The 11,834-nt window shown below is 36.9% G+C and overlaps 1 protein-coding gene across 5 annotated transcripts; it reads left to right on the top strand.

Moving 5' to 3' along the window:
- Positions 1-2,092: 2,092 nt before the first annotated feature.
- LOC121860713 (glycine-rich cell wall structural protein 1.8-like) lies at positions 2,093-11,202 on the top strand. 5 transcript variants are annotated; one of them, XM_042358022.1, is made up of 7 exons: positions 2,093-2,206; positions 6,315-6,448; positions 6,804-8,479; positions 8,691-8,806; positions 9,454-9,570; positions 10,100-10,169; positions 10,748-11,202. In XM_042358022.1, the coding sequence occupies exons 3-7, from the start codon at positions 6,923-6,925 to the stop codon at positions 11,033-11,035; spliced, it is 2,148 nt and encodes a 715-aa protein (XP_042213956.1). In that variant the 5' UTR covers positions 2,093-2,206; positions 6,315-6,448; positions 6,804-6,922; the 3' UTR covers positions 11,036-11,202. The 5 variants fall into 5 exon arrangements, with proteins under 5 accessions (XP_042213956.1, XP_042213955.1, XP_042213960.1 ...); XM_042358023.1 differs by lacking the exon at positions 2,093-2,206 and adding an exon at positions 4,049-4,066; XM_042358021.1 differs by lacking the exon at positions 6,315-6,448.
- Positions 11,203-11,834: the final 632 nt, after the last annotated feature.

Here is an 11,834-nt window from a genome sequence, read left to right as displayed (position 1 = left end):
GTGTGAGTATAGATATAGAAATAAGTAGTATATAAATTTAATATATTATCGATAAGACAATAAAACTTTTGTGAGAAGAGCAGAGGAAGTGTATTTAACAACAGATTGAGATAATCGATGAAAATGGAATTGTTTTGTTTAATAATTTAGTATCCATAATAATACTCGAGTCATTTAATATTTTATGAATGATATGAATTACAGGCATATCCTTTGTGCGATAAATTAAGGGACAAATAAAGATTCATAAATTTGTTAAAATATTTATGAAATAACAAAATGATACATATATAAATAAAACCTGGCATTTTATTCCACCAAAATGCTCATTGGATTTACAATCAATGTAACAATGAACATCACAACTTTTAATACAAATTTATCAAATAATTTTGTAAAATGATTAGTCCATGCACGAAACTAAATACCATACAAGACATAATTAAAGCGCTTCAAATCAACAAATTATACCATCAAACATAACAAGAAAGCATACAAGCAACAAAAATTAGTTAAAAATAAATATAGATGCAAATTTAACTTTCAACCATTCTAGAATATTAAATCAATCATTCATGCAAAATTAATTTACCTCTGAGAAGTAAACTTAAATTATAAGGAAACTTTATAAATTCATGCAAACAAAAAGCAGGAAACAATAACAAGCAAACAAAAAACATATCCTACCATGTTGATCCTGCTTTAGAATCTCCAAGCCTTATTTTTTCAGTTATCAAAACTCTGGCTAGTAACTCATCCTTAAGTCGTGATACATTCAAGCCTGCCCAAATCCAAGTCCAAGGATGACCAATCTGTCATTTCAGATTTCTTCATAAAAAACAGTATAACCTGAAGATATGTTACTTAAAATGAACATAAATCTTTGCAATGAGTTCCCGCCAAAATTAGTGCCGTTCCTCCCGCTATTCCACGTAATACCAGGGGCCCCACACTGATGTTTTATTACTTTTACTTACTTTTATCCTTCATGATCGGCTTGTTAGCCGCTTGGACTTACATTTTTCTGTGCTTATAATTGCACCGCACAAACTTATTCATCTGTACAGTCAGTAGTTATTAGTCTTGATGTGAATGGTACAAATGTTAGATAAGTTATCCGAGTTTTTTTGTAAAATATCTGACCATTGTTGTAAATTGTGACTATAAAGGCTCTTATAAGGATTTATAAGTTCCATGTCCCTCAACTACGAGAACAAATAATTTACTGACGATGCCATAGTCGCTCAATGCTAAATATATTGGAGTGCCCATGAAGGAGAACCAGTGAATGAATTTAATACGAGAATGAACCTGCTAATATACAGTATATAACTTTCAGCCATTTACCTTTCTAATTAATATAGGTGGGTCCTTTTGGGATGGTTTGGGACCAAGATGGCATCAATAGGTGGTATTGGCTGGTGGATTTGACGTGACAAACAGGGAGACTGAAGTGACGATGATAAGGTGGTCGAGTTTTGGCGGCAGCGGCTGAGGGAGCTGATGCATTGTGGGACATATGACGTCACTGAAAACGCCTATCGTGGCATTCTTTTAAATAGTTTTATATCTACCAACCAAAGTGACCTATTTTGGTTATGCATTAGTTATGGCAAGGTAATATAAATCATTGGATAATAAAATATGATATAAATAAATAGACAGTATTTCCTATACCCACCAGTAAAGATATACAAGAGGAATCAATATATAAATATAAGTATATTTCACAAGAATAAATTCAATTAATTCAATTAATTTGCTTAGAAAGAAAAGTTTTGTTAAAAATACGCAAATTACATATATATTTTCTCAACAAACAAAAGTATTATTTAACTTTAATAGCCAACGCTGTTTACACGGATAACACCGTTCTAGAGACATATTTATTCTTACTCCTCAAAACCACTTTTATCTAGATATTAAAACAAATAATATGTATAACCAGACCTCATAGGAATATTTATTCGCATTCTTATTATATTTTAGAAGTATATTTAAATCTATATAGAAGTTAAGTCAGTGGAGCTAGTAATAAGACACCATTAATTGTAGTTAGTTAAAGTTAAAGGGATGACCCAGGCAGCTGCTAGTAAGCAATGGACGCGCATCCTTACCGTCCTGAGGGCCGTAAATAGCGTATCACTTTTTAATTGTCAGAATTAGTGTATATCTACGCACGGAAACACTCCATTGCTATGTGAATGTAAGTAATATGGACTTGTTCTTTCCGTTGATATATATATTTAGTGTATTATATCAGTAGTTGCTTGTAACAGAAGATGTGAATGCCAAAAACGTGAAGTGTAGGCTTGTCTTCATTATGAGTTTGGCATCAGCAGTTTAGCTGTCGAAATGTAACCCTAGAAAGTTATATCACGGTGGTGACAGAAGTAGAGTTATGAAGTAGTTAGATTAAACTGTTGTGAATTATAGTGTGGAGGAGGAGTAGTTAAGGATAAATTTTATGGTCTTTGGAGTCTATAGTGACACCCCGAGTAGGATAGCTGTGCCTGCCTTACCATTGATTACATAATATAACAACTTTTCTTGCAGGCTCATCACGAGAGCATGCATTATATTACTCCAACTTTTAGGTTTATTACAGGTAAATTGAAACATTGTGTACAATTCAGGATTAATGTTTTGCCAGTTAAGAAAAAATTTTGAATTTACATCACAGATTTTACTGTACTGTACTTAGGAGCAATTTTATATATATATATATATATATATATATATATATATATATATATATATATATATATATATATATATATATATATATATATATTGATTTGGTTTAAGAAAAAGTAGATTTACTGACAGGAGGTTTATATTATGGTATAAATTCATCTCCTTACAATGGAAGTTTTATTAATGAAAGCAGCATTGTTTTTCCACAGTGTAGGAGAAATTTACTTGAATATGGACCAAACTAAACAAATTAAGGTATAATTAACTTAGCTGTATACCGCCTATTTCTTAATTTATGATAATGATATATGTGTGTGTGTGCAGTATTGGACTAATGTAAGGTGCTCCTTTCACTTTGTAGAATTACTGGTAAGTTCAAGCGCAGATTATTCATCCTATTAAGTGTAATTTGGGATCACCTTAAGTTTCTCCACCCCAGTTTATTTCACCTAAAGATTAACCACCCTGTTAACCTAACCTAACCAGTATTATTTTACTTTCAGACAACACAACAATCTTAGGAATTTTATCTCAGCAATTAATAGTTTACACAGTTCTACGACGTTTCCCTTGCAAATGACTTATATATGTTGGGGGTCCAGAGGGTGGAGCCCCCCCTGTTAGGAGGTTAGGTTAGGTAATTTTTAGGTCATTTGCGAGGGAAACATCAAAGAAGAAAAGTGTTTTAGAATTGTCTAAACTATTGATTACAAAGATAAAATTCCTAAGATACCCATTGTGTCCAAAAGTAAAACATTACCACCCAACCTAACCTAACTTAACCTCATCCCCCCAAATAGTTCTAGAGTGGTTAATATTTATGTGAAATTAGATTATGGCCTCTGCATCTTTGTCACTTTAGTTAATTGATGAAAATCACTTCTGAACAATGTCTGATTTTAGAAATGAACCAGTGAACAATTATACGTGTACAGTACAGTACTTATTGGTTCGTTCTCAAAATCAGACTTTGTTTGGAAACCAGGCTGGAATCGTGATAGGGATATAAAGGAGATAGCAGGGAAGAATGTGTCTTACAGCATAGCTGGCTTGTTGTGACTTACTTTACTTTTATCCTCTTCACCACTGATCGGCTTGTTAGCCGCTTGGCATCGGTCACGTCTCTGTTACACACTGGCAAGTACTGGGCATGCACTGGCTCCTGAATGTATCTGAACCTGCTCCAGTGTTGGTCAAGTCTGGTTTTGAAAGAGCTCACACTCGATGCCGTCACAACACTCATAGGCAGAGTGTTCCAAGAGTTCACAACTCTCACTCTGAAAAAGTTACCCCTCACAGTTTTCTGGACTTGCGGCCTCTTCAACCTTGAGCTGCGACCCCTTGTGGGGCGAGCATCCGCCAGCTCCAGGTATGTACACTCGACTGAGTAGTGCCTTTTGAGATGTTTATACACCTCAATTAATACCCCTTGCCCATCTGTAGTATAAGCTAGGCATTTGCAGGCGCTCTAATATCTTGGGGTAGCTGAGGTGCCGGCGCGTGGTACCTGCCTCCCTCTGACATATTCAGTCTCAATTCATGTAGTTTCTTCGTCCCATTGGAACATATGATACGCCTCTTTATCATTGGTATTACCCCAGGTGCAGCCACTTACACTTTGTGACATTGAATCTTAGCAGCCATTTTTTTCGACCTTTCTTGAAGCTCACAGAGATCCTTCTGCATCTCTTCACAGTCTGTTTGGTTCTTGATTTCCTTAAATAACTTGGCATCATCTGCAAACATTTGTTTGGAGGAATGTACAGCTTTCGGCATGTCATTTATGAAACAAACAAACAACAGCTGTGGCTTAAAAGGATAAGGGGAAGGAAGGAGATGTTTGTTCCAAGAAGGAGGGTATAAAAATTGAAGGAAGCCTTTTATGCTTAGTAGAAAAGAGTGGAACTGGCCAGCTACAGTGTAAAGGTTAGTGTAGTAAGATGCTGGGCTAAATTAATAGTGTTAAGTGGAACTGATTAGGTGTATGGCTGGATGACGAGCCCAGCCAGGTGTGATGGTGGAATGATGAAGTGAACAGTGATAAAGGAGAATAGATTGTATAAGTTCTGGAAGATGGGTGATAACAAGAAGGAATACTACTGTACCTGGAAGCCAAGTTCAGGGCCAGGTGAGAATTTTCATTTCTCGTTAATCTTTCAGTCCTCTCCATCATCTCACCACAAAACCTGGCTGTACATTCTATATATATATATATATATATATATATATATATATATATATATATATATATATATATATATATATATATATATATATATATATATATATATATATATATATATATATATATATATATATATATATATATATATATATATATATATATATATATATATATATATATATATATATATATATATATATATGCAAGTAAATCACGTGAGGTGCTCGTTATCCAAGTATATGCTGATAACCACAAGGAAACAAGAAAACACGAAGTTCCCAAGCACTTTCGTGTACCTAATTCACATCTTCAGGGGTGAGTACAGACTAAAGAGAAATACTTGAGAAGGCTAATATATACAGTAGAGGAGAGTGAGATCAAGTCCCTAGGGGACAGCAGGGGTCCACAATGTTCCAGTCATAAGGCAGTGACCCTTACTAATCTTCTTAATCCAAAGAAATTGACCATACCATCTCTAAGCATAGCAGCTGTCCGTAGTCAGGTCATAGGGTAAGATGACCCAACCTTCTCACCTGGTTACAAATCTTCCTAATCACAAAATTATCCAGTTTGTACATACTGTACCATTACAGTACTCAAATTCATGTTGACAGATTCGGTATGTTTAATGAGACTGGATTCTATAATGTTCCTACTGACAATTGAATTACAAGGCAATATTGAGGAGGCATTATCCCAGTCAATGCAATGCTTATTATCTCTCATATGAATGAACAAGCCATTGGATTCTTGGCCTGTCCTAACACTATATTTATGCTGTTTAAGTCTAGTTATAAGATCTTTACCCATCTGGCCTAAGTAGAACATATTACATTCCTTGCAAGGAACCTTGTAAATGCAGCCGCCTGCATTGTTGGGGGAGTTCTTAATTAACATTTGTTTTACAGTGCATGAGTTTTTAAATGCCACATTAACGTTCCAGATTTTCAGTTGTATAGGAATTTGAGAGAAATTTTTTGTTAAATGGTAATACTAAGAGATTCTTGTCATGGGTGGGCTGAGGATCAGTTCTATAAAATGATTTCTTAGTAATGTTAAGGCATTTGTCTATAAAAGACCTAGGGTACTTAAGTTTCAAGCCAATATTATAGATATATTTATATTCCTCATCAATGAATTCCGGACTGCATATTCTTAGAGCACGTAAAAACATTGATGAAAATTCTCACTGTTTGACTATTATGGTGGGTGGAATAATAATGAATGTATGAACACACATTAGTAGGTTTCCTTTAAATACTGAACTTAAAGGTGTTCCCCCCCCCAGTCGTGGGGATAAATCGCGAAAGCAAAATAAACTTTTCCAAAAATAATATAAAAAAAATGGCGGGAAAATATGCGGTCGTTCTGGAACGTCACCCGGGGCCTAAGGGTTAAAAAGTAATACTGTAAATACATTTTCTCTCTACAGGACATCATAAATGCTTAGATAACCTGAGCAGATTTATGTGATTTTTACTGCAGTGGATTAAGCCATTTATGAAAGCAAACAAGAAGCAGCAGCTACACTTAACCTGATAACTTAGGGCAGCCTGGTTTAATTAGGTTAGTATTGGTTTGGATGGTATGGTACATGTCATCATCTTTCATATAGAATTAACCATTTAGTTCACACTTGTTTTATCCTCGCTTCTCGACCCAGTGAAACATGGAAAATAATTCCTTCATATAAATGCGTTAGTATCATTTTGAGATTTATTGATCAGGCAGTGCATGTAGTCCATTGTGTGAGTTAGCTGGTCATGTTAGCTGAAGCTGTTTTATCTGGAGTGATTTTTATTTTTTCTCTTAAATGCCAAGTTGTTTTAAATGAAAATGCATCTCTTAAGGAACCAGATCTCAATGTTTAAGTTTATACAACATGATAGTCCTGTTATTATTTAATCAATTTTAATTCCAGGCATCAGGTCATGTTCCCAGGTCAAGCAAAAAGTCGCTAAAACTCCAACGACTTTGAAGGAAATTCCAGACCTTACTCTGGAACAGGAGAGAGAGGGTCTTCACACTTAAACCACCACCATGGACAGATCAAATGGCATGATGACCAGAGGGAGAGGTGGGAGAGGAGGCTTTAGAGGAGGCTTCAGAGGTGGCAGAGGCGGGACATACGAAGAGAGGGGTGGCTACAAAGGCGGGAGGGGCACAACATATGATACTGGCCGAGGTGGAGGATACAGGGGAGGAAGAGGCACTAACTACAGTTCCAACAGAGGCACTAACTACAGTTCCAACAGAGGCACTAACTACAGTTCCAACAGAGGCACTAACTACAGTTCCAACAGAGGCACCAACTATAGTTCCTCCAACAGGGGCACTAACTATAGTTCCAACAGAGGCACCAACTATAGTTCCTCCAACAGAGGCACTAACTATAGTTCCTCCAACAGAGGCACTAACTATAGTTCCTCCAACAGAGGCACTAACTATAGTACAGCAGGTGCTAACTATAGTACAGCAGGCACTAGCTATAATACAGGAGGTACTGGTTATAGTGGAGGTGGTAGTGGCTACAGTGGAGGTGGCAGTGGCTATAGTGGAACAGGCAGTGGTTATAGTGACAGTGGCTACGAGGGAGGGGGAAGTAGGGGATATGGTACAGGAAGGGGAGGTAGTTATGGTGGAGGAGGCAGAGGTGGTGGTAATAACTACAGTGGTTATGGTGAAGAACAAAGAACTACTTATGGTAGCTATGGTGAAGAAAGAGGTGGTTATGGAGGGGAGAGGGAGACCAGTTACTCTGGCTATGGTTCAGAGAGGGAGACCGGGTACACCGGTTACGACTCCTCAACTAGCGGGTACGGCGGCGGTTACGGCGAAGATCGGGGTAGTACTTACCCTTATAATGAAGAGAGTAGCAGTTACACGGGCTATGGAGAAGAGAGAGGAACTGGGTATACTCCTTATGAGGAACAGAGAGATGCAGGTTATGGAGGAGGCAGAGGGACAAATTATGGTGGAGGAAGGGGACGAGGCACAAGATTTACTACAGGTAGGAGCCGTGGTCACAATGCAGTCAGGGGGAGTGCCTATAGTGGAGGCCGGGGTGGTTATGAAGACAGTAGCAGTTCATACAGGGGAAGAAAAACCTCTTTTGAAGGGACTAGAGCTGGATTCAGGGGTGGCCGTGGGAATTATGAAGGAAACGAGAGTGGTTATACGGGAGGGAGAGCTAGGGGTGTGAGGGGTACTGTTCATGGAGGGAGAGGAGGCTATGAAGGAGGAACAGGTGATTTTGAGGCAGTTACAGGGGGAATAAGAAGAGGTAGAGGCATGTATGAGAGAGGCAGAAGCAGCTCCAGGGGAGTAAGAGGAAGCTTTGATGGACTGAGGGGTCATGTTAGAGGAGGGCGAGGTGCCATTCCTGCTGGACGAGGTGGCATGATGGAATACACAAATGACTTCTCAAGAGGAAGAGGCTTTTTAAGGGGAAGATCTATGGTTAGAGGAGGTACAAATATATTAATAAGAGGAAGAGGAAGGTTACGAGGAGCAAGGGGAAATATGAGAGGTCGTGGCGGATATCAAGGAATGCCATGGATACAAGGCTATGGTTATCAAGATGGATCTATGCAGCGGGTGAGAACCAAAGATTTTTGTTTTGGAAGACATATTTTATTTTTAGTCATAAAATGTTCCTAATAAATACTGCATGTGAATCACCAGACTGTATTGTACACTACACTGGTGTAAAGAGATGTCAAGTGTTTACTAATGAATATAAAATTCATAATATATTGTACCTGTATCAATGAATTTTACAAGTTAATATTATTATTAACCATTTCAGGAACCTGTAAAGGATGGCTGTGTAATTTACCTGAATTTCCCCGGTGCCATCACTGGTCAAGGTGTTGCAGAGTTAATGGAGTTTGGGAAAACAGCAACATCAATGCACTTTGGATGGTAAGGAATGATATCTGGTGCTCAGTTTCCTTCTTTCTTAGTATATAAACTTCACTTACACTTGTAGATGAGTGTACTTGTATGTATGTGCCGTCGTGCACCTATGAACGCACATACCACACATGGAGCTATTACTTGGGTAATGTAAAGACGATTTTTATTACATGTCACATTTTTTATTATGATTACAATGTTTTTACACTACAGTAGTTGCCTAATACTGCACTTACTTGATTATGAAGTGGGATTTCAGGATAAATTCCATAATTTCTCAGATTTTTTATTTGGTATTTAATTTCATGATTTCTTTGGAATCTGAATGGCAAGGCAACAGGTTATGGGAAGGAGCGCTTCTCACTCCTGTCAGTGTCATGCGGGAATGACAGTGAATTTAATTTTCTACAGATTGATTATGGATTTTAGGATCACTCCTTATATTTGGGGGGTTTTATCTTTAATCTCTTAGCCCCCTCTAGGATTTTCCATATATAAGTAAATTGCATATCTATAGCTTAATAAGCTTTCCATAAACAAAATTAATATTTAGTTATAACTTGCTTAGTCCACTGATTGAATATTTCTTGTTAGTCATTTGTTATCCGGTTATTATCGTCTGCATCTCAGGTCCGGTTTCCTTTTAATTGCAGGAAGTGCTGTTTAACCTTTGAATCGGAAGCTAAAGCCCAAGAAATGGAAGCAAAATTAGCAGAGATGGAATTCAATGGTCAAAAACCAAACATTGACTCATCATTCCGAGAAAAGGCGTAAGTGTACTATGAAAAGCTTGTTCTGTATTTCATGTTGTACTTTTTTCTACTTCATTGTACAGTATTCACATGTGAAGAAGTAAAATCGGGTGTGGTTAGGAACAGATCAGTTGTAAAGGAGTTGAATATTAGACAATGGGAAGGTAGTAAAAGCAAGATGTTTTCTGCAGTAAGGGGGCCCTGAGTGTGATGAAAGATATCCAAATGGTGATGAAGTAATGAGGGGGGGAAGTTGTGATCATAGATAGTTGCTTTTATTGTTATAAGTGAAGAATAAATTTTATATCAGGACTGACAAAGTAAATTTATAGATAAAAGGAAGCAAAAATATGAGTGACCAGTGATAGAATAAAAGGATATGGTGATGACTTGAATTTGTATGGAAGTGATGTGGCCACAGTAATGTATTTTTTATGTTGCTCATGTTTGCCCGGTACAGTACTGTGCTTGTGATACCTATCTTTGGATCCAGTATGTTGTTGAAACTTCAAGAATAATCCTTCATATTTCTGATATTTCTTTACAGAAAGGTTTCTGAGCCAGCTAAACGGAATTCAACCAGTGATGTAGAGACTTCCCCAGCCAAAAAGAAGAAAGTAAGTCGTTGATATCTCGTTTGTACACAATACGTTTTTATGCCACACTGTAGTTTAATGGACGGTACCGGTATATAGCTTTGGCCATGCCCGTCTACTTGTATATAAATGTACATTCAACGTGTATTTATACCTGCTTAGCTACTAAAATGAGAATGGGGACATGAATATAGGATAAATTTGGTGAGAAAGTACAATACAGCATGTCTCGCTATATAGTAGATCAATCAATATCCATTTCAGACATACTGTACTTTGTTCACTAAAGATGTATCATGAGTTGTGCCCTTTATTTTTTCTTTTAATGATTTGGTTATTTTCTTCTATTAGGGATACTTCTCAATTTTCTGAGCTGTACTGTATATACAGTATGTGCCCCTTATACATTTTTTATCCATGCCATTGGGGAAAATGGCTGTAAAATGTTGTTGCTACCATTTCTTTCTTACTAATCATACACTTTCCATTCTATGTCCATACCATGTTTTGGCTTAACATTACAGTACCTGTACTGTCTTCTTTTCAGACTGAAGAAGGCAGTAATGATGATTACAGTACCTGTACTGTCTTCTTTTCAGACTGAAGAAGGTAGTAATGATCAAGGTGAGAACAAGGGTGATGAAGCAATGGATCAAGACAAAGAGAAGCCGGAAGATGTAGAGGTTACTATGGCTGAGGGAAATGGCAACGATGCTGATGGTGAGAAGGATGGAAATGATGCTAGTTGTCAAGATACTCTTGAGGAGTATGATGGTACTGAAGTAAACGATATTGAAGAATTTGATGAAGAAAAAGAAGAAATGGAAAGTGGAGATGTTGAAGTTTGTGCTGACAATATTTTATTTAAAACTTTTTCAGTTCTGTAACAAGGTTTGATGACTTGAATATAGAGATGCTAAGATGATGATTATTAGACGTAAGGATGTATGTGTTTTGCGAGGTACAACTTTTGGCGATTCCAAATGTTTTGATGTGTAATTAAGAATATCGAAATAGATAAGGTGGCAACCATTAAAAGATGTAACTTTTTTCAGCTAATGTTTTACTCAACCTTTCTTTTTGGTGAGGTGTGTGTGGGGTGTTTTTTCATAATTGCACAGGAGTCTTCCCCCCCCCCCCTTTCTCCTCTCCCCATTTTATGGGGGAGATGCATTTATGATACTGTAATGTTTATTTCATAATCATCTTAAATTTACAGTTTGTCACCTTTCATTTAGCAACTTGTGTTACACTCTTACAAAGTTTTTGGTGTAGACCGAAGGAACCTTATATTACTGGCCCTTACTGTGGACATTACCCTGAAAGGAAAAGAATCAATGGTTTTTCTCTCCTAACTTAACTTGTGGATGGAGGCCTAGTGACTACATGTGTCACGTTTGAGAATTATCCTTGGGCTGGAAAAAATTTTTTTTTAAACATTAAACTCCATTCATTAATTCATTCCTTCCTGGCAGTGACCTGTGGTAATAATAAATGTTCCAAGCTGTTGAGTTACAGTCCATCATTTATGGTCAGTCACCTTTTGTTAAACAACACTTGCAATTAGAGCCAGCTGGAAGAAGATACTGAACATTCCAAATGCTAATGTGGCTTTTGCACCATAAAGGAAAGTTATTGTTATGTTGAATAATTAGTAGTAATGTACAAGGATAACCTCATAAAAAT

This window comes from Homarus americanus, unplaced genomic scaffold, assembly GCF_018991925.1.
Source record: "Homarus americanus isolate GMGI-L3 unplaced genomic scaffold, GMGI_Hamer_2.0 scaffold23617, whole genome shotgun sequence".
Classification (NCBI taxonomy): Eukaryota; Metazoa; Arthropoda; class Malacostraca; order Decapoda; family Nephropidae; genus Homarus; species Homarus americanus.
This window is presented reverse-complemented; position numbering and strand designations above follow the sequence as displayed.

What these genes read in the sequence shown, in the direction of transcription:
- LOC121860713 (XM_042358021.1), top strand. Translation starts at nt 6,923, where the DNA reads ATGGACAGATCAAATGGCATGATGACCAGAGGGAGAGGTGGGAGAGGA. An exon ending in AAGATGGATCTATGCAGCGG is followed by an intron (nt 8,480 to 8,690) that starts GTGAGAACCAAA and finishes TAACCATTTCAG; the next exon opens with GAACCTGTAAAGGATGGCTG. An exon ending in ACATCAATGCACTTTGGATG is followed by an intron (nt 8,807 to 9,453) that starts GTAAGGAATGAT and finishes TTTTAATTGCAG; the next exon opens with GAAGTGCTGTTTAACCTTTG.